Source organism: Crinia signifera, chromosome 1 (genome assembly GCF_055691185.1).
Source record: "Crinia signifera chromosome 1, ASM5569118v1, whole genome shotgun sequence".
NCBI lineage: Eukaryota > Metazoa > Chordata > Amphibia > Anura > Myobatrachidae > Crinia > Crinia signifera.
In genome coordinates, this window is record NC_139217.1 from 418434588 (window position 1) to 418454060 (window position 19473).

The 19473-nt window shown below is 48.3% G+C and overlaps 1 protein-coding gene and 1 long non-coding RNA gene across 3 annotated transcripts in view; one reads left to right on the plus strand and one right to left on the minus strand.

Moving 5' to 3' along the window:
• Window positions 1-17391, minus strand: part of LOC146017941 (uncharacterized) — a 28171-nt gene extending 10780 nt beyond the window's left edge. The window contains exon 1 of the long non-coding RNA XR_014450520.1: window positions 17034-17391. This is a non-coding gene — a long non-coding RNA (uncharacterized LOC146017941). The remainder of the gene's footprint in view (window positions 1-17033) is intronic.
• Window positions 1-19473, plus strand: part of HAPLN1 (hyaluronan and proteoglycan link protein 1) — a 109036-nt gene that overhangs the window by 50339 nt on the left and 39224 nt on the right. Inside the window, exon 2 of one of the 2 annotated variants that reach the window (XM_083151838.1) lies at window positions 17206-17332. In XM_083151838.1, the coding sequence (XP_083007964.1) occupies window positions 17233-17332 (100 nt within the window). In that variant the 5' untranslated portion in view covers window positions 17206-17232. Of the gene's footprint in view, window positions 1-17057; window positions 17333-19473 lie in introns of those variants that run through there. The other variant, XM_083151837.1, reaches the window with a different exon arrangement.

The following is a 19473-nucleotide window of genomic DNA, read 5'->3' on the forward strand; positions in this document are numbered from 1 at the left end:
GAAGCATATATACAGTATACAGATGGAGCCGGGCTCTTCTTTGCGGGGGATGGCGATGGCGACGCCATCCCCCACCACCCGCCATCTGTATTTGCGTAAGGGGACGTCCCCTTCCGTCGGCTTTCCCCGGGTCCCCGCCGGCTTGTCGGCGGTCATCCGGGGTCCCCACCGCCTCCCCGCACCCCCCCCCCCCCCAACATTGTCCGTCTCCCTGAAGCGGAGACGGACAGGGTCCCATCGCCCCGGCGCCGGAAACTGAGACGCGCGCGAGACGCACGCGGGTCTCAGACAGATGGCGAGCCGGGCTGCTGGCGGATCGCCAGCGGTGACGTTCTGGCGATTCGCCAGCAAAGAAGAGCCCGGCCCCATCTGTATATATAAATTGTTGTAGCTGGCCGACACTCCCGATGCTTAAAGGGTAAACTTGCCCGGTGCCTTCCGTACTCGACCACCTGAATGGTGGCATGCGTATATATGTGTTGTCAATGGCGGCACTCTCAGTCATACAATAAATGACAAACTATGCGAGTCTTTATGCGAGTGTTTCAGTGCCCGTGTACTTTTATCAAGAACAGCAGAATGGGTATATATATATATATATATCTTATGTCATGCAAATGCCATTGCCATGCTGACTTAGAAACATAGAATTTGACGACAGAGAAGAACAACTTGGCCCATCTAGTTATCCTTTAGGTATAATTAAAACCCTTAGTTCTACTGTGCTACTGTTTTAGCCTCTACCACCTCTGATTGGAGGCTATTCCACTTGTCCACTACCCTTTCTGTGGTGTAATTTTCCTCAGATTTCCCCTGAACCTCCCTCCCTCCATTGTCAGTGCATGTCCTCATTTTCTAATACTTCTCAAATGAAGAATGTTTCCCTCCTGAGCCTTGCTAAAACTCTTGATATATTTTAAAGTTTCCCTTCTCTGCTCCAAACTATACATACTTTTAGTCTCTTTGAGTGAGTATTGTGATATAGGACAAGTACCATTTTGGTTTCCCCTCTTCGCACATATTATCCAATGTATTCATATCCTGCTGGAAATGTGTCCTCCTGCAGAACTGGACACAGTACTGTAGATGAAGCCATACCAATGACCTATACAGTGGCATTATTACTTATTTTGTCTTCTGTCCCTGATAAACCTCTCAAAGGGGGGGGGGGTATTCAATGTCGGTCGTTGTATCTGCCAGGTGAAATAACGACCACCGCCTATTCAATGCTGCCTTTTTCAACAGCATTGAAAGCAGATTCCGAGAAAACTGATTCGACTTGTTTTTTCGGAAACGGATGTGGATTGTCGAATTTACGTCCGTTTCTTGACACTCCGCGGACATTTTCCCTGACATGCCTACTACCTGACACTCAACAGCCGGAACATTGAATTCCAGGTGTCCAGTTTCAGTCAAGCTGGGTAAAAACGGGCCGGTATTCTGACTGTTGTTTTTTTTTTTTTTTCCGACAGTTGGAATTCCTGATTGAATACAGCCCATAGTCTTCATAAATATGCCAGTAAAACAAATGTAGTTAAGTAGTAACCCCTTCACTGCACTGGTAATTCCCGGAAATTTTCTGGGATCTGCGCCAGTGCTAACACTGTCAATTTCCAGGATTGCGTCGGGCAGTGCTGCTCAGCTGAGCAATGAGCCTCACTTCAGCTGCTGCCTAGCTGTTGCTGCTCGGCCTGGGCACCTTCCTCCTGGCTGTGTGTGGTCGTGACCTTGCTAACGTCACGCCACACATAGCCGGGTTTCCGGGGGCAGGGCAGCGGCTGATCTAGAGCACAGCAACGCTACCCGGCCCCGGAACACTAATCGGTTGTTTTTTTAGGGAGCGCTTACCTTAAAAAAAAACTACCATATTCTCCATAGTTTGTCAAAGTAAAGAAGATCAGTAAACACTGTGATCAGAACATTGACTTTTTGGGTTTTAAGCAGGAGGTGTCAGAAAAGTACAGCCTGTCATCAGTGGTTTTCTAGTGTTAATGACCATGGGTGCAGCTATAGTGGGTGCAGGGGGTGCTGTTGTTAAAGAGCCCAGGGGCTTAGGGGGCTTCAACCCAGTTCATATATTTGTCTATTAAGTTCCCAGAATTGCCAACTAAGCAATTGGGTCTGATCAGTACCCGTCCTGAAAAGCATTCATACAGGTGAAGGTCCATGTTGCTCCCTACTGTATCTAGCTCCACTCTGAGATGATCCATATCCCATACTTCCATCACAGGCCCAGCTCAATTGTTCGTGTTGCTTGGCAGAAATATTTATTTATTTATTTATTTATCACCTTGTAGAAGATAAAATATATAATCTTATTGGTTGCTTTAGGCAACATACAATTTTCAATAAACGCCCCAGCTTACTAAATGTACCCTTATAATGTTAAGGTTGTGTGTGTATAGGATATTTTATACTTGTAAGAGGAGTGTGTGCACTGAATGTACTGGAGCACTGAAATATGGCATCATTTGAACGAGAGGCAATGTAATGTGGCATAATATTTATTTATTTACAGTTTCTTATATAGCGCAGCAGATTCCGTTGCGCTTTACAATTGTAGACAGTGATAAAACAAATTGGGTAACAACAGACATACTTGGAGGAAGGAGGGTCCTGCTTCAAGCTTACAATCTATAGGGATATAATATCAACTGGAGGCACTGTATTGTTAATAAAAATGAGTTGTACGGACAAATAGCCAATCAAAAGATAGGTGTGCCACACTAACCGTTACATATTACATCACAAGTGGGTGGGCTTTTTCAAATGGGTCTGCTGCAAGAAATAGGGACTGTGGATTGGTAAGTGTGTATGACCAATATTGCTGTGCATAAACAATTATGATATATTTACCAATTAATAGATCGGCCTGCAGTTTGGCCAGGCATCTGATCTATCAGCTAAATTGTGTACTCAGCAAAATATATAATCAGAAGCTTAATACATTATTTCCATTAGATTTGATTTAGATAGAAAGATCGTCTATGAACACTTGTTCTGTCCTAACTACTGCCAAACCCTAAACTGCATCCTGCAGACTTTAATAAATACAGTAAGCAAAATCTTAAATCCCTAGACCCTAGAAATGGCCATGTTGCCTTTTGTAAATTCGGAAATATGAATTTAAAGGCAGTAACTGCTACGAATGGCTATTTATAAGGCTCCACAAAGTGTCCGCAGCGCCGTACATACTGTAGCAAACAAAAAACAAATTACAAGGCAACGTACAGGGTGTGTTGATAAAATACAGCATAAATAGGGGTATAGCTGGTAGAACTAAAATCATTATCAGTTCTGGAGTAGGTGTCGAAATTGTCGAGGAGACTGAAGATGAAGTAGAGGAAGGGACAGGGCCGGTGCAAGGAGGTTTGGCACCCTAGGCAAAACATCAAATACTGCGCCTCCCCTTACTTTCCCCAACACACATGTCCCCCAGCCCTGCACTTTCCCCAACACACATGTCCCCCCAGCCCTGCCCTTTCCCCAACACACATGTCCCCCAGCCCTGCGCTTTCCCCAACACACATGTCACCCCAGCCCTGCGCTTTCCCCAAGACACATGTCCCCCAGCCCTGCGCTTTCCCCAACACACATGTCCCCCCAGCCCTGCACTTTCCCCAACACACATGTCCCCCAGCCCTGCACTTTCCCCAACACACATGTCCCCCAGCCCTGCGCTTTCCCCAACACACATGTCCCCCCAGCCCTGCGCTTTCCCCAACACACATGTCCCCCCAGCCCTGCGCTTTCCCCAGCATGTCCCCCAGCCCTGCACTTTCCCCAACACACATGTCCCCCCAGCCCTGCACTTTCCCCAACACACATGTCCCCCAGCCCTGCGCTTTCCCCAACACACATGTCACCCCAGCCCTGCGCTTTCCCCAACACACATGTCCCCCAGCCCTGCACCTTCCCCAAGACACATGTCCCCCAGCCCTGCGCTTTCCCCAACACACATGTCCCCCCAGCCCTGCACTTTCCCCAACACACATGTCCCCCAGCCCTGCACTTTCCCCAACACACATGTCCCCCAGCCCTGCGCTTTCCCCAACACACATGTCCCCCCAGCCCTGCGCTTTCCCCAGCATGTCCCCCAGCCCTGCGCTTTCCCCAACACACATGTCCCCCCAGCCCTGCGCTTTCCCCAGCATGTCCCCCAGCCCTGCACTTTCCCCAACACACATGTCCCCCCAGCCCTGCACTTTCCCCAACACACATGTCCCCCAGCCCTGCGCTTTCCCCAACACACATGTCCCCCCAGCCCTGCACTTTCCCCAACACACATGTCCCCCAGCCCTGCACTTTCCCCAACACACATGTCCCCCCAGCCCTGCACTTCCCCCAACACACATGTTCCCCAGCCCTGCACTTTCCCCAACACACATGTCCCCCAGCCCTGCACTTTCCCCAACACACATGTCCCCCAGCCCTGCACTTTCCCCAACACACATGTCCCCCAGCCCTGCGCTTTCCCCAGCACACATGTCCCCCAGTCCTTCGCTTTCCCCAACACACATGTCCCCCAGCCCTGCACTTTCCCCAACACACATGTCCCCCAGCCCTGCACTTTCCCCAACACACATGTCCCCCAGCCCACTACTCTCCCCAACACACATGTCCCCCAGCCCACTTCTCTCCCCAACACACGTCCCCCAGCCCACTACTCTCCCCAGCACACATGTCCCCCAGCCCACTACTCTCCCCAACACACGTCCCCCAGCCCACTACTCTCCCCAACACACATGTCCCCCAGCCCACTACTCTCCCCAACACACATGTCCCCCAGCCCTGCGCTTTCCCCAACACACGTCACCCCAGCCCTGCGCTTTCCCCAACACACATGTCCCCCAGCCCTGCACCTTCCCCAAGACACATGTCCTCCAGCCCTGCGCTTTCCCCAACACACATGTCCCCCCAGCCCTGCACTTTCCCCAACACACATGTCCCCCAGCCCTGCACTTTCCCCAACACACATGTCCCCCAGCCCTGCGCTTTCCCCAACACACATGTCCCCCCAGCCCTGCGCTTTCCCCAGCATGTCCCCCAGCCCTGCGCTTTCCCCAACACACATGTCCCCCCAGCCCTGCGCTTTCCCCAGCATGTCCCCCAGCCCTGCACTTTCCCCAACACACATGTCCCCCCAGCCCTGCACTTTCCCCAACACACATGTCCCCCAGCCCTGCGCTTTCCCCAACACACATGTCCCCCCAGCCCTGCACTTTCCCCAACACACATGTCCCCCAGCCCTGCACTTTCCCCAACACACATGTCCCCCCAGCCCTGCACTTCCCCCAACACACATGTTCCCCAGCCCTGCACTTTCCCCAACACACATGTCCCCCAGCCCTGCACTTTCCCCAACACACATGTCCCCCAGCCCTGCACTTTCCCCAACACACATGTCCCCCAGCCCTGCGCTTTCCCCAGCACACATGTCCCCCAGTCCTGCGCTTTCCCCAACACACATGTCCCTCAGCCCTGCACTTTCCCCAACACACATGTCCCCCAGCCCTGCACTTTCCCCAACACACATGTCCCCCAGCCCACTACTCTCCCCAACACACATGTCCCCCAGCCCACTACTCTCCCCAACACACATGTCCCCCAGCCCACTACTCTCCCCAACACACATGTCCCCCAGCCCACTACTCTCCCCAACACACATGTCCCCCAGCCCACTACTCTCCCCAACACACATGTCCCCCAGCCCACTACTCTCCCCAACACACATGTCCCCCAGCCCTGCGCTTTCCCCAACACACATGTCCCCCAGCCCTGCACTTTCCCCAGCATGTCCCCCAGCCCACTACTCTCCCCAACACACATGTCCCCCAGCCCACTACTCTCCCCAACACACATGTCAAACCAACCCTGCACCCAGACACCTCCCTCATATGCATACAGTTACCTTTTTTGTATGTCTGGCATGGTCTCTAGGAGATTGTGCTGGGGGGGGGGCGGAGCTACAAGACGATCTCCGTGTGAAGAGCAGCAGCAGGAAGGAAGCACTGAAGCAGAACTTCAGATCAGATTGAAGAGCAGGGACACAGACACAAGCATCACGACTGCTGGCTGCTGCTGGAAGCTGAGCCCAGCAATTTCCTGCAGTACCTGCACCCTGCCTGGCCGGGGTAACAGCATTTGAATGTGCTGGGGGAAGTGCTAGTCTCTCCTAGGACCCGATAAGTCCACTAAAATACTTAATTTTTATGATGACAGTATAGGAGCGCCCTCTAGTGGCCAGCGCCCTAGGCAGCTGCCTAAGGCTGCCTAGTGGTTGCACCGGCCCTGGGAAGGGAAGAACAGGACAGGAGCACTGGTGAGGTAAAGAGGTAGGGTAAGTACGTGAGGAAGGAGGGCCCTACTCATAAGAGTTAAAATACAGTACTAAAAGAAGGTTGGTGGACGAACGAAAAAACAATAGGATAAGTAGGAAGGGATGGGACGGAGGCAGGATAGGAGGATCAAAAGAGGCGTATTCGTAGATATTCTGCTGTTAGCAAATTTGACCCATTTTTACAAGTGGTTCCATATACTTTAAGCCACCACTGGAAACCTTATTTTAAATGCATGTAGCCATATAAATCATTGTGCTTTATAACGCAGGGAAATGCCACTGATGACTCCATTTGAGTGTAAATGTATATATCTCTGACTTTTCCCCAAAAATGTAACGGTGGTATAATGTGGGTTAGGGAAAATCAGGAAGATTGGTAGACTCTTCAGGGAGGCAGGGAGATTGCTACTATGTCAGGGAGTCTCCTGCAGAATTCAGGAGGATAGGTAACTACTGTATACCACAGTGGGGTGGACACACCATAGCCAGATTCTGCATATCTTACATTGCAAGCTAGCTATAATAAGTAGGCAAACTTTTACAGCAAAATTCATTTAGGCTGAACATTATTTTGAGGACCACACATGTTGAAAAAGGCCATATAAGCCATCCTCATATCTCTGTGTTTTATAGGAGCATTTCTCCTTGGAATAGCAACAACAAACATGTAGACCTGTAATTGCAATATCTTGTTCTGAACAGATATACAGATATGAAAAAATAGGAATAAAGAGAGAGATAGATGTGCGCTCTATTCACCAATTAATCGTCATACATTGGTATATAAAATGTACATTTATTCAGACTTTTCTTAACAATAAAAATGGAATAGTTTTTCAATAAGAACAAAGACAGTCATATGGATTCCAGATTCGGATAAGATGTTTTTTCAAGTAAATGACAGGAAGTAGATCCGACTTCAACATAGAATATGCTTCTTTAACAAACGAAACCCTACGCGTTTCGTCCCTTAGGACTTCATCAGGGGCAAAAATGAAGATCTGAATCTAAATGGTGAAAAATAAGCCGTGAGTGATATAATAAGGCATGTATATGTTTATAAGTCCCTATTTGGGACGGTAATGAAGATGAAGATCATCTTTAGCTAGAAGGGTGGAAGGAGGAACATAAGAGTGAAGAAGATCCAACGGAGGTTGGATGTGAGAGAAACATCATATAAAGTGAGGAAGTTCCAATAGAGGATGGATGTGAGTAAGGTCCGGTGAGATGTTGAGGCAGAAAAAGCCTGCCTCAACATCTCACCGGACCTTACTCACATCCATCCTCTATTGGAACTTCCTCACTTTATATGATGTTTCTCTCACATCCAACCTCCGTTGGATCTTCTTCACTCTTATGTTCCTCCTTCCACCCTTCTAGCTAAAGATGATCTTCATCTTCATTACCGTCCCAAATAGGGACTTATAAACATATACATGCCTTATTATATCACTCACGGCTTATTTTTCACCATTTAGATTCAGATCTTCATTTTTGCCCCTGATGAAGTCCTAAGGGACGAAACGCGTAGGGTTTCGTTTGTTAAAGAAGCATATTCTATGTTGAAGTCGGATCTACTTCCTGTCATTTACTTGAAAAAACATCTTATCCGAATCTGGAATCCATATGACTGTCTTTGTTCTTATTGAAAAACTATTCCATTTTTATTGTTAAGAAAAGTCTGAATAAATGTACATTTTATATACCAATGTATGACGATTAATTGGTGAATAGAGCGCACATCTATCTCTCTCTTTATTCCTATTTTTTCCCATCTAGTACCTATATTAACAGCTAGGTACGATAGAAGTGCAGCCCACTACACGGCACAGAAAAAGGATCACTAAACCCCATTCTTCTTCAAGATATACAGATATACTGATCCCTAGAGTAGGGAGTGGGCCTTCAGCAGGGCCGGTGCTAGGGTGTCAGGCTCCCTCCTGCAAACCATACATTTTTTGCCCTTTCACATTACCATTGCAACAAGCTGCAGCCCGATTGTGGTGATGTATGCAACATGCAATCCTATGGAGGATCTCGGCTGCATGTACATGCATGCATACACCATCTCAGTGCTGTGTCCGCAAAATGTTGCAGGCACTAAAGGTGCCCATACACGCTGCGAGAATCGCATATGTTATGGGCTAGATCGCATCGCATTGCACGGCATGCATGCAATGTGTGTGCGATGCAATCCGAAAGCAGTACCAAAAGTATGTGCAGCACTCTTGACTGAGGGGGAAAGGAGGGGAGAGAAGGAGGAGATGGGAGAAGAGGGGAGGAGATAGAGGGGGCGGAGTGTTGAGGACTGGAAGTGGCACTGGCACAGCACACTGAGAAGAGGAAAGGAAGAGGAGGCGGCGCTGCTGCCTGTTCATCATTTGATTGACAGCTGACAGGCACAGGGAGCAATGGGTAGGGGGCGGATCCAGACATGACATGTCATCCAGGCATTCACAGACAGCGCTACATGCCTCAGCGCAAGTGTCTGTGAGGAAGAGGGGGCAGGTCACAGGAGGAGGACAGTGTGTGCGCGGTGCAGGGAGCTGCTCAGCCTCTCCATACTGCCGCCCGCTGTCAGACAGGCACTGCGGGCGGCATGGAGGAGGCAGTGACAGTGAGGACTGAGACAGCTTTAGCAGAGCAGGGAGGGAGACAGCGCCCTTTCAGCATGGCGCCTCCCTGCTTTGCAGGAGTTGCTGAGTGGGTAGCGCCGGCCTTGGCCTTCAGGCAGTGGGACACACTGGGGGTTTCCCTTGTTCTTCTGTAAGCCAGTCTGGCCCTGAATGGCATATGCATGTTCATGTGACTATGGGCGAGATGTACTAAGCTGTGAAAAGTGATAAAATGGAGAGTGATAAACCACCAACCAATCAGGTCCTACCTGTCATTTTTCAAATACAGCCTGTGACATGGCAGGTAGGAGCTGATTGGCTCGTGGTTTATCACTCTGCATTTTATCACTTTTCAAGCTTAGTACATCTGGCCCCATATCACTATTACTAAAGATGCCTTATACAATCCATGGGCAGTTCAAGATGGAGATTGAGAGGTTGCCTAAAGTCTATGCAAAAAGAGTGTCCTAGCTGTATCATGGGAGTGTTATGGGAGTGCCAAGGCCATGTAATGGGAGTGTCATTTGCATGCTATTGTAGTGTCATGGGAGTGTTATGGGAGTGCCAAGGCCATGTAATGGGAGTGTAATTTGCATGCGATGGTTGTGTTATAGGAGAGTAATGGGCGTGTTTCAGCGACAGATTTTTTTCTCAGCACCGCAGCCACAGTGTCCATATGTTTGAAAAAAATTACAAGGGACATTCTCCATCAAGTAGGGGCTGCTTGAGGAGCATATGCTGCAACTGATAGTCCATCGATGGTAATTGCTTGTGTGTGGGCATTGAAGGTTTTGGGAAGTCCAAGATGAGGGCTTAATATGATACAGTATTTGCGTATTTTACCACTTGAGAAAGTGTAAGGAATCATAGTCGCACAGCTGAAAAAGGCCTGAAAAATGAATGTTTTGCGTTTTGGGGCCGATTCACACCCACACCCTAATTCGTCCCCTTTCCCGATGTTTGGGGTGGCTCATGTGCATACCCCGGGAGTGAACGCCTTTGGCAAGTTTCACGCTAACCGAGCCATTTGTTCCAGAGGGAGCAAGTGGGGCGGACAGGGGGCGGGGGCATGGGAACGCCCCGGATTTTATGTGCATCCCCATAAAAACACTGGGCGGTTCCCTGGGAGAATTGCCTGCTCAGAGTGGGCGGCTGACGTCACATGACATCAGTGCTCGCCCAGTGTTCGGTGATCAGTGAAGGGGAGGGAAATCATTTGATAATCAGGGACCATCGAATGATTTCTCTCCCCTTTAGCTGCATGTGAAGTGATGTGTTCAAGTACACACCCCCTCGTGTGCTAGAGTGGGGCATACGGTAGGGTGGCAGGAGACGCTTATTTGTTCGCTGGGCTGCAAACATACACAGACTAGCTAACTGATCTGAATCGGGCCCTTTGTTACAGCTGCACTCTATCATCAGTTTTAACTAAAACTCATGATCCTTAATAAAGGTTATGCGAACAGTTGAAGCCTGTAGAAAACGGTTTAATTACTGTATTTAAGTTGCAGAATGAAACTATTTTTGCTGATTTGTTTTTTTTATTTGCTGTGATCTTAAGTTGAGTTATCTCATCTGAAGACCAAAGAGCTGGACACCTATAGGCAGATCATAAAGGGAGCTTGTCTGAAAATGAATCTTTTTTTATGTTCTTGAGTCTAGAGACACTGTAGATTTATTTCAAGACTTTGAATGATGGATTGATTTTTATTCTCCGCCTCCTCCCATACTGCGATGTTTAATAAGGCACGTCTTTCTGAAGAAGAATTGTGGGGAATAAAAGAACGCCGCTGGTTTATTTGAGGCCCTTTATAGTCTGACCTTAGTATTTGTGTTTATGGACATGACTGGGGGCGTAGACCTGCCAGGGATGTACAACCATGACCCCAGCAGAGGTGGGCGCAGCCAGGGCAGCCAAAAGGTATTCCAGGCCCAGGCTAACGCTGTCAGTGAGATGCTCATGCTGAGCTTGCTGTCAGCACAGCACATACTGTAGGTGTGTTCTGCTGCTGCTGCTGGGAGGGACGGAGGGGGGGTGGTTTGGACCAGGGCACCCACCAGGCCCCTCCAGCAAGCCTAGGCCTGGGTAATTAGTACCGGCCCCCCTCTCGGTGGCCCTGGGCACAGCCAGGGCAGCCGAGAGGAATGCCAAACCCCGGTAAAATTTTGGGGGCATGGCCTAATCGCGGTAGCCGGGACCACCTTGCGCTATTAGGCCACACTCCCAAAACATTTGGGGGGTGAAAACACACTTTAAAGTTGAGGGAGGAGTGTTATTGTCTCCACCCCCCTCAACATCAGCAGCACATACCTACAGCATGTGCTGTCAGCAGGCTCAGCATGTGCTGCCCAGGAGGGATGGAGCGGGAAGGGGGGCAGACCAGGGCCCCCACTGGGCCCCTCCAGCAAGCCTGGGCCTGGGTAATTAGTACCCGCCCCCCTCTCGGTGGGCCTGGGCGCAGCAGGTAAAGAGATCTTTCTGTATTCACATGCCTGGCCACACCCCATAAGGCAGACATGTCCAAACTATGGCCCTCTAGCTGTTGTGAAACTGCACATCCCAGCATGCCTTGCAATAGTTTTAGCATTCCCTAATAGCAAAACTGTGGCAAGGCATGATGGGACCATCGTTTGTACATGCCTGCCATAAGGTAAAGGCCCATTTAATCAGTGAATTGAATCACAAAGAAAAATCACGATGTACAATAACACTTTGCAAATGTCTGTGTTGAGTGACAGTTATGTGTGGGTTCCCCAAAGCACCATTTTTGTTTAGCTCAGATCACTGTTATCAGCTGAAGTGTATAATTGTATCATTTTATGCAGCATTTTGTATCATGTAACAGGTTTTTTTCCCCTCTAATTGAAGGTTAGTAACTTTATTTGACTGAGTGGTAGGGAAGAATCTGACAAGTTCCTTATTCATCCTCCTTATACACAATAAGAAAAACGCCCACAGAACGCCTTTATTTCTCCTTGTGATCTATTTAACCTTTTGCTGAATGAGCTGGCCTGGAAGCATACATGATGGAAAGAGCAAAAATATCACTACAAGGGCAATCCTGCTGCCACTTCAGGATCACGCCTTGATTCAGTTCAAATAGCTTTTTCACCTTCAAATATGACCCCAACATGCTAATGATATGCCGCTTCTAAACAGGAGTAAGGTGCGCAAGTCCCGTCACGAGCGGTGGCTCCGACTTCAGGGGTGGGGCTGCTGCGCAGTCCAAAATTCAAATAGGGGATCCACACCAAAGGCTGGACAGCAGTAAATGAATGGCTGCATGCTTGAAACTTAGGGGCTAATTCCGATTTTATGGGCAAAAGACGACATATATTGCCATTTATGTCTGTGAACTGTGATCCGTGCAATTCAGATACAGCCAGGGGTTAAAGTGAGGGGGAACTTGGTGAAACTGAGTTCCACCACCTCTAATGGTAGGGGAAACTGAGTTCCACCTCTATCACAGCCCTGGACAGTAATTCCAACAGAAAAGCCTGTCCCAGTGGCTTCTTCTTCTGGCACAGCGTATGTTATGTCATGCCGTCACCATCGCTTAAGTGAAGAAAAGTCACTAAGAGGAGCAAGCTCTGTGCATGCTGAAGGGTGAGAGGGGGTTGGAGGAACACAGAGAGGGGGGGGATCTGCTGGAGAGCTGCTGAGGAACATGGACATTGACTTGCTGGAGTGACATAGGGCGGGATTCTCTAAACTAAAAATGCGAAAAAAAACCCGTTATCGGGTGTTTACCGCATTTTGGGATGCTGTAAGCATCCCCCGCCGGGTTACCGCGGCGGGGGGCATCGCCAGAAAAATCTGGCGATGCCCCATAGAAGCCAATGGGCTTCTATCGCAACCCTCCGCCGCCCCGCGCCGCCCCCTCGCCGCCCCGCATCGCCCCCTCACCTGTGTCCGGGCAGCACAGCGCAGTGCTGCCCGGACCTGTGACCTCCTTCCTGCACTGATCCTCTTCCGGGTGCAGGGAGGAGGAGAGCCCGGCGCAGCAGCAGCATCAGCGCCGGGTGTGGGAGGGAGGGGAGAGCCGCCGGGACCTGCTGGGACCCGACGACTCTCACCGCAAAGGACAGCTCTTAACGCAAGAGCTGTCCTTTGCCATAATTATCGCATATGTTAGAACATATGCGATAATTATAAATGCGATGGGCGGCGAAGGGGGGCGGAGATTCTTAGAGAATCTCCCCCATAGACAGATGTGTATAAGCAGCAAAACTATAGACATTATTTGTATAAGGAACATTATGGTGTGATTTAATATTAATCAGGGGCACTACAGTACATGCGGTGTAATGTGTATATGATTGTGCTACTGTGTGTTGTTATTTTAATTGGCGTTACTATTGTGTGACCACACCCCTTCCTTGTTGGACCATTATCTCTTTATGGGAGGAAGGGCACAAATTCCCTGGCACTGGTCTAGGGTCTGCCTAATGAGGGAAGGGGGGGGGGGGGGGTGCAGTGTTTAAGCCCTGGATACAGCCCCCTTGTTTCGAACTGCTTAAAACAAATTGGCTGAGTTAGGTTAGTCATTTGCACCCACAGCTTTGCAAGTTTATGCAAATGCCCTGACCCATCCCACTCTGCACCAATACATGCAAGGGTAATGGCCGAGACAGAGGTGGCTGCATAGAGTTCAGGTCACCCTTCCATGTGCATCACCTATCTGTGCCGGGAAGCGCATTGTCCAATGACAATGCTGTCTTGTGTATGTATCTTTGTACTGTATCTTTGTCTTTGTGAGACAGAAGTTGTGTCTGCAGCTTTTCTCCTCTCCCAGCCCCAGCTGTTATGGTGAGTTTCATCAGTCTTCAGCTGGCAGCGTCTAACAGTGGCACCCTCCATGCTTGCCCACCTGCCCATCCTCCCCTGCACAGTGCATGGGAAAGGGGTGTCTCCCTGCCTGCCCCTTGCCCTGCACACGGGAGAGGTGGGTCTCCAGGACTGTATTATAGATGTGGGCGGTAGGAGACAGTTTTATTGGTGGGTCCCCCACAAGCCTTAATCTGACCCTGAACACTGTTGCAGGTGCATGTTCTCCATATAACTATGCGAGCGGCTGAGGGGTTCTGTAGCTTTCAGTGGCACACCTTGGACATTCCCATAACTATCTCAGTAGAAGGATCATCTATGTTAGGAACGTCAAGCCAACTTCCCAGGAATGCACACTATGCTTTCAACACACGTCTAGCCCTGCAAGTCTAATGTGCACCTAACCCCGCAAGTCAGATTGTCCAGACTGATCATGTGATCTAGACACATGCACAGTGCAACATAGATACAGAACAAAACACATCACTCCACTAGTGCCAGATTAACAATGGGGCGGATGGAGATGCAGTACCAGCTCAAAGAACCCCTGGCTGGTTATGCTTAGGAGGCTGAACCCCATGCTGTTTTTTTTTTTTATTTTATTTACCCCTATGTATCAATATTCAAATGAAGGCAGAAATCTGCAAGAGGATATTTAGTGCTGCAGACCATAGACCCCATTATTCTCAATAGAGAGCGACATCTATATACCATGCTCCAAAAAGTGTGGCTTTTCCCAGCTTGCTGCCGAATGAATGAATGTTTTCATGTCAGCACTTTTCCATAAATAAGTTTTGTCATAGAAATTTGGACTGGTTCATTAAATAAGTATGTATGAATTTATCTTGATAAAGTCAAATTTAAATTAATTGCATTGTAGAAGTCATCTCTCTTTGCCAAGAAACAACGATGAAACATTAATCTAATAAGTGTTGGCCGGCCACGCTATTTAATATTTAATTACATTTCTATCAAATTTTAATATACATAACAGAATTTGACACAAAAAACTTGTGAAGTTCTCACATTGGGGCAATGTAGTAGCATACGGGTGCAGTGTACGAGTTCTGTGTAGTAGGATACGGGTGCGGAATGCTGGCCACACTCAGATGTGTTTTTTATTTATTTTTTTAAAGCAGCAATCATTTACCAGGCAAAACCATGCCTCGTAATTGATTGCCACTTTAAAAAAAAACAAAAAACTTCCGAGTTCGGCAGGCATCTCGCACCTCTGGCAAACTCGTATGCAATTAGAAATGCCCTATAGAATTGTATGTTCTCAGTTTTTATACTGTTATGTGATTTTATCATTTTTGTACGACCCCCTGTAAGTGACATTTTTACCCCTTTGTCTATTTTGTACTCTCATCTTCTAAGTGTAATAGATAGAGGCTTGGAATCTTTGGGGGTGATTCTGATTAACTTGGTAAACTGACGCCGCCCCACCAAATACCAGCCCCCCTGCCGCCAAATCCCCACCTTAACATCCTGCAGCATGTCTCCGCTGCAGGAGAAATCATTCGATGGTCGGTGACCATCGAATGATTTCTCCTGCCTGCGCAAATAAAAGTCAGTGGGAAATGACTTTTATTTGCGAGCGCTGACACAAAGACAGGCCTGGCCGCCCCTGCCCATCCTCGTATCCGTGGGAAGCCGAACGTTTTCATGGGGACGCCCATAAAGAGCTGGGCGTTTCCATGAACGACTATGCAAGTTGCCGAAACCATTCACAAAGGGATCAGCACATGCGCATAAAAGACCATGGGCCAGATGTACTAAGCTTCAAAAGTGATAAAATGGAGAGTGATAAACTGCCAGCCAATCAGCTCCTACCTGCCATGTCACAGATTGTGTTTGAAAAATGTTATGCAGGAGCTGATTGGCTGGTTGTTTATCACTCTCCATTTTATCACATTTGGGGGGAGAATCTCGGAACTAAAAATGCGGTAATAACCCAGGGTTGCCGACTTTAGAGATTCTCCTCTCCGGGAGAAGCCCGGAGAGGAGAGTTTCACCAGCCGCTCAGGGGGCGGGGCTTATGAGTGACATCGCTAAGCCCCGCCCCCATGCTGGTAAAACAAGGAATTAACAGATTTCCGTGGAGGGGGCGGGGCTAAAATGACGCGATTGTGACGTTTTAGCTCCGCCCCCTCCTTTGATCCCCGAGGATTGCGGCATTTTAATGCCGCGATACGGGGGACAGCGGGGGTCCCCCCTAAATCCGGGAGGGTTGCCCACCCTTCCGGGGGGCCGGGAGGGGGTCCCGATTTTCGGGAAACTCCCGGAAATTCCGGGAGGGTCGGCAACCCTGTAATAACCCTGTTATCAGGTTTGTACCGCATTTTGGGATGTTCTAAGCAAAAACCTGGCGATGCCCCATAGAAGCCAATGGGCTTCTAACGCGACCCCCCGCCGCCCCGCCCCGCCCCCCATCAACCCCCCCCCCCCCCCCCTCCCTCACCTGTGTCTGGGCAGCACAGAGCTGTGCTGCCCGGACCTGTGACCTCCTCCTCCCTGAACTATAATCCTCTTCTGGTTGCAGGGAGGAGGAAAGCCAGGAGGAAAGCCAGCCCCCCCCGCCGCAGCAGCAGCACAGTGCCGGGTAAGGGAAGGAGGGGGAGCCGCCGGGTCCCGATGGGGCTCTTAACGCAAGAGCTGTCCTTTGTCATAATTATCGCATATGTTACAGCATATGCGATAATTGTGTATGCGGTAGCCGGCGATAGGGGGCGGTAAGGGGGCGCAGATGTTAGAGCATCCCCTCTTAAAGCTTAGAGCACCTGGCCCCATGTGCATGAGCACTGCCACAAAGATAGGGATGGGGCCAAACTCGTAGAAATGCAAGCAGACTAGAATCACCCCCTTTGTGCAGTGCATACTGAACCTTTGCTGATTACAGTCACTGGCCAGGCACAGGAAATAAGTGTGTCAGCATTACAGGTAGCAGCACATCATTGTGAATCAATCTGTGCAGCTGCAGTGATAATAACGCTCTGTAATATCATGCTGCCAAACTGCACCATACACTGACACATATCAGGTTAAAAATGCAAGTGAAATGGAAACAACTATTCTAAATAGTATTATTGCTTTAATCAAACAATCACTATTCTCTATTGTGTATAATTAAGTTAAAAAAATAGTTGAATTGTTAGCCACTATGTTAAGACATTAATGTATGACTTCCTGCTTAATACTTCAATACAATACAGTAGATATTGCTGCTATAGATCCTTGTTGCCACATTTACCTCATCCTGTATCAGTTGCAGTAACTTCTGTAGTGCAGAGCAGGGCAAGCAATGTTGTCATGCGTTTCCCCTCTCTGATGGAGAGGCTGGAACAAGTTAGGCAGCAGGAGAAGCAGAGACGGGGAAGATTTCCTACTTTTCACAAGCCTCATCCTATGTTATGCATTTTCAGTGAGGAAAATCCAATTGGTATCCGAAGATGAAGAGGATACTTTTCCTGGTGCTAATATCTTTCTGCTGGGCTGATCACCGTGCTAGAAGCTCCACACTGCACCATGACCGAATCATTCACGTCCACGGTAAGGATGTGGTAAAGTATACAAGTAGATTTATTTTAAGGCATATACAGTAATGTACAGTATAGCTGTTTGCTTCCTGGCTGCCTGTATCAGATTATGCTGCATTGGCATCCTACTGTACCCGTCTTACTTTTACTCAGTTGGCATCAGTCTTCTCATTCTGCAGGGTTTGCTGTTTGTAAATGAAGTGCACAACCATTTATTTAGCACGCTATCGACGGTCTGTTTGAGACTTCGTTCTACATGCACATCCATTTACAGTGATGCTACTGCAGTGCCCTTCATCCTAAACATAGGGTATATATTAATAGCCTAATAAGAGAAAAGGCAGCTTTATTTTTGGTACCTTAGCTGATTGCCGTGTTCTACAGATCCATTTTTTATTTGCTATTCCCATTTATGGTTTTTTTTCCTACTTGTACAGCATGCAATCTGCAGCAGGATCTCAGTCTGCAGTGCATGTCAGCTCTCAGTGTTGGCATTGCTAGTTATAAGTCACAATGCCAGGAATATTCAAAGACTGCTCATTGTTAGTCTGTGGCAGTTGTAGAGTTGTATATTTATTTGTTGGACAAAAATAGAACCGTTAAATGTAAAATGGGCTCGCATTAACTTGTAAATGGACAAGATTACATTTCATATGACAAGAACCATTAAAGACTGTAACGCATATTAATGACAGCTGTAGGTCTTAAAACGTGATATGTGGAGCTCATTAAGACGTTCTGTAGTATGCATTCTGCTGCCAGATAGGCCGGAGCAGTACATGTACGTTTCATTGTCTTCCAGGCCCCTCTCTGACAGGAATACTTTTGTAGGCGCTAATCTGAGTGAGATACAAATGCCCACTGCTATGCCAGCATTTCAGCTCAACCCACGTGTGAACATGATTAGTAAGACTCAGAGGCAGAACTGCTAATTAGTTCAGTCCACATAAAAAAAATTCTGTCAAAGGGGAAATTTTGTTTCTATAGGGAAATATGTAAAAATAGTAGCTGCAGCATATGGGCCTGATTCAGACTGGATTGTGTGGCTGCGAATCTGCAGGCTGGCCGATTATCAGATTGCGCATGCATTTGGCCCATGAGTGAGTCGGTCCTGCGGTGGAAGCCTGCTACTTTTTAAAAAATCGCTGGCCGTTCAACGCAAGGTGATTGACATGAAGCCGGCATTTGGGGTGGTAACCTGCCGTTTTCTGGGAGTGTCAGGGAAAAAGGCGCGAGTGTCCAAGCCTTTGGAGGGAGGGGGTGTGACGTCAGCTCCAGCCATGATCAGCCTGATTCTGTGGCAGCCGCCGAGTAAGTCCTGGGCTACGCACAGACTGCACACATTGGAGAAATTCAATGGGGAGCAGATTGCGAATGGATTTAATTTCCGCAGGCCGTGCCAAGCAATTTGCAGGCTTGCACGGGGTGGGATTTCACTCTGGCAGGGCGGCTTATACCTGACCGCAGGGCTCCAAAAATTAGTGATCAGGTCTGAGTTAAGGGCCTGATTCTGGTTCACTGGCAAAAGCAAATTCTCTCTCTAATGGACAAAACCATGAGCACTGCAGGTGGGGTAGATGTAACACGTGCAGAGAGAGTTAGATTTAGGTGGGGTTTCTACTTCAAACTGATATCTTTATTGCAGTGTAAAAATAAAGCAGCCAGTATTTACCCAGCACAGAAACAAAATAACCTGTTCTGGGCCAATATGTACTTTCCATAAGATAAGTTTTATTGGTACTTGTGTATTATCACGGTGCCACCTTACGCTACTCTGTTAGCATAGCCCAACGGCAGCCTAGCGCAGTCAGCATAGTGTCCCTGCGGCAGCCCTGCGTAGTCAGCATAGTGTCCCCGTCAGCATAGGCGTGCGCAGCACATTTTATTAGGGGGTGCACCATCAAAGGGGTGTGCATAGCTCCATCTATTGGGCGTGTCTAACACCGCCAATTAGGCGTGTCTACTATCATCGAATGGCACTCGCTACAATATATCTACAATATATCTCAGCCACACTATATTCTGCCTATTTCAGTTTTAATCTTCTAATTACTCTGTGTAACAGTACATACAAATAAAGTCATAAACATATATGGATGACGCAGGTGTGCAGTGATATGACAATGGTCTAGTACAATTAACAATGCAAACACA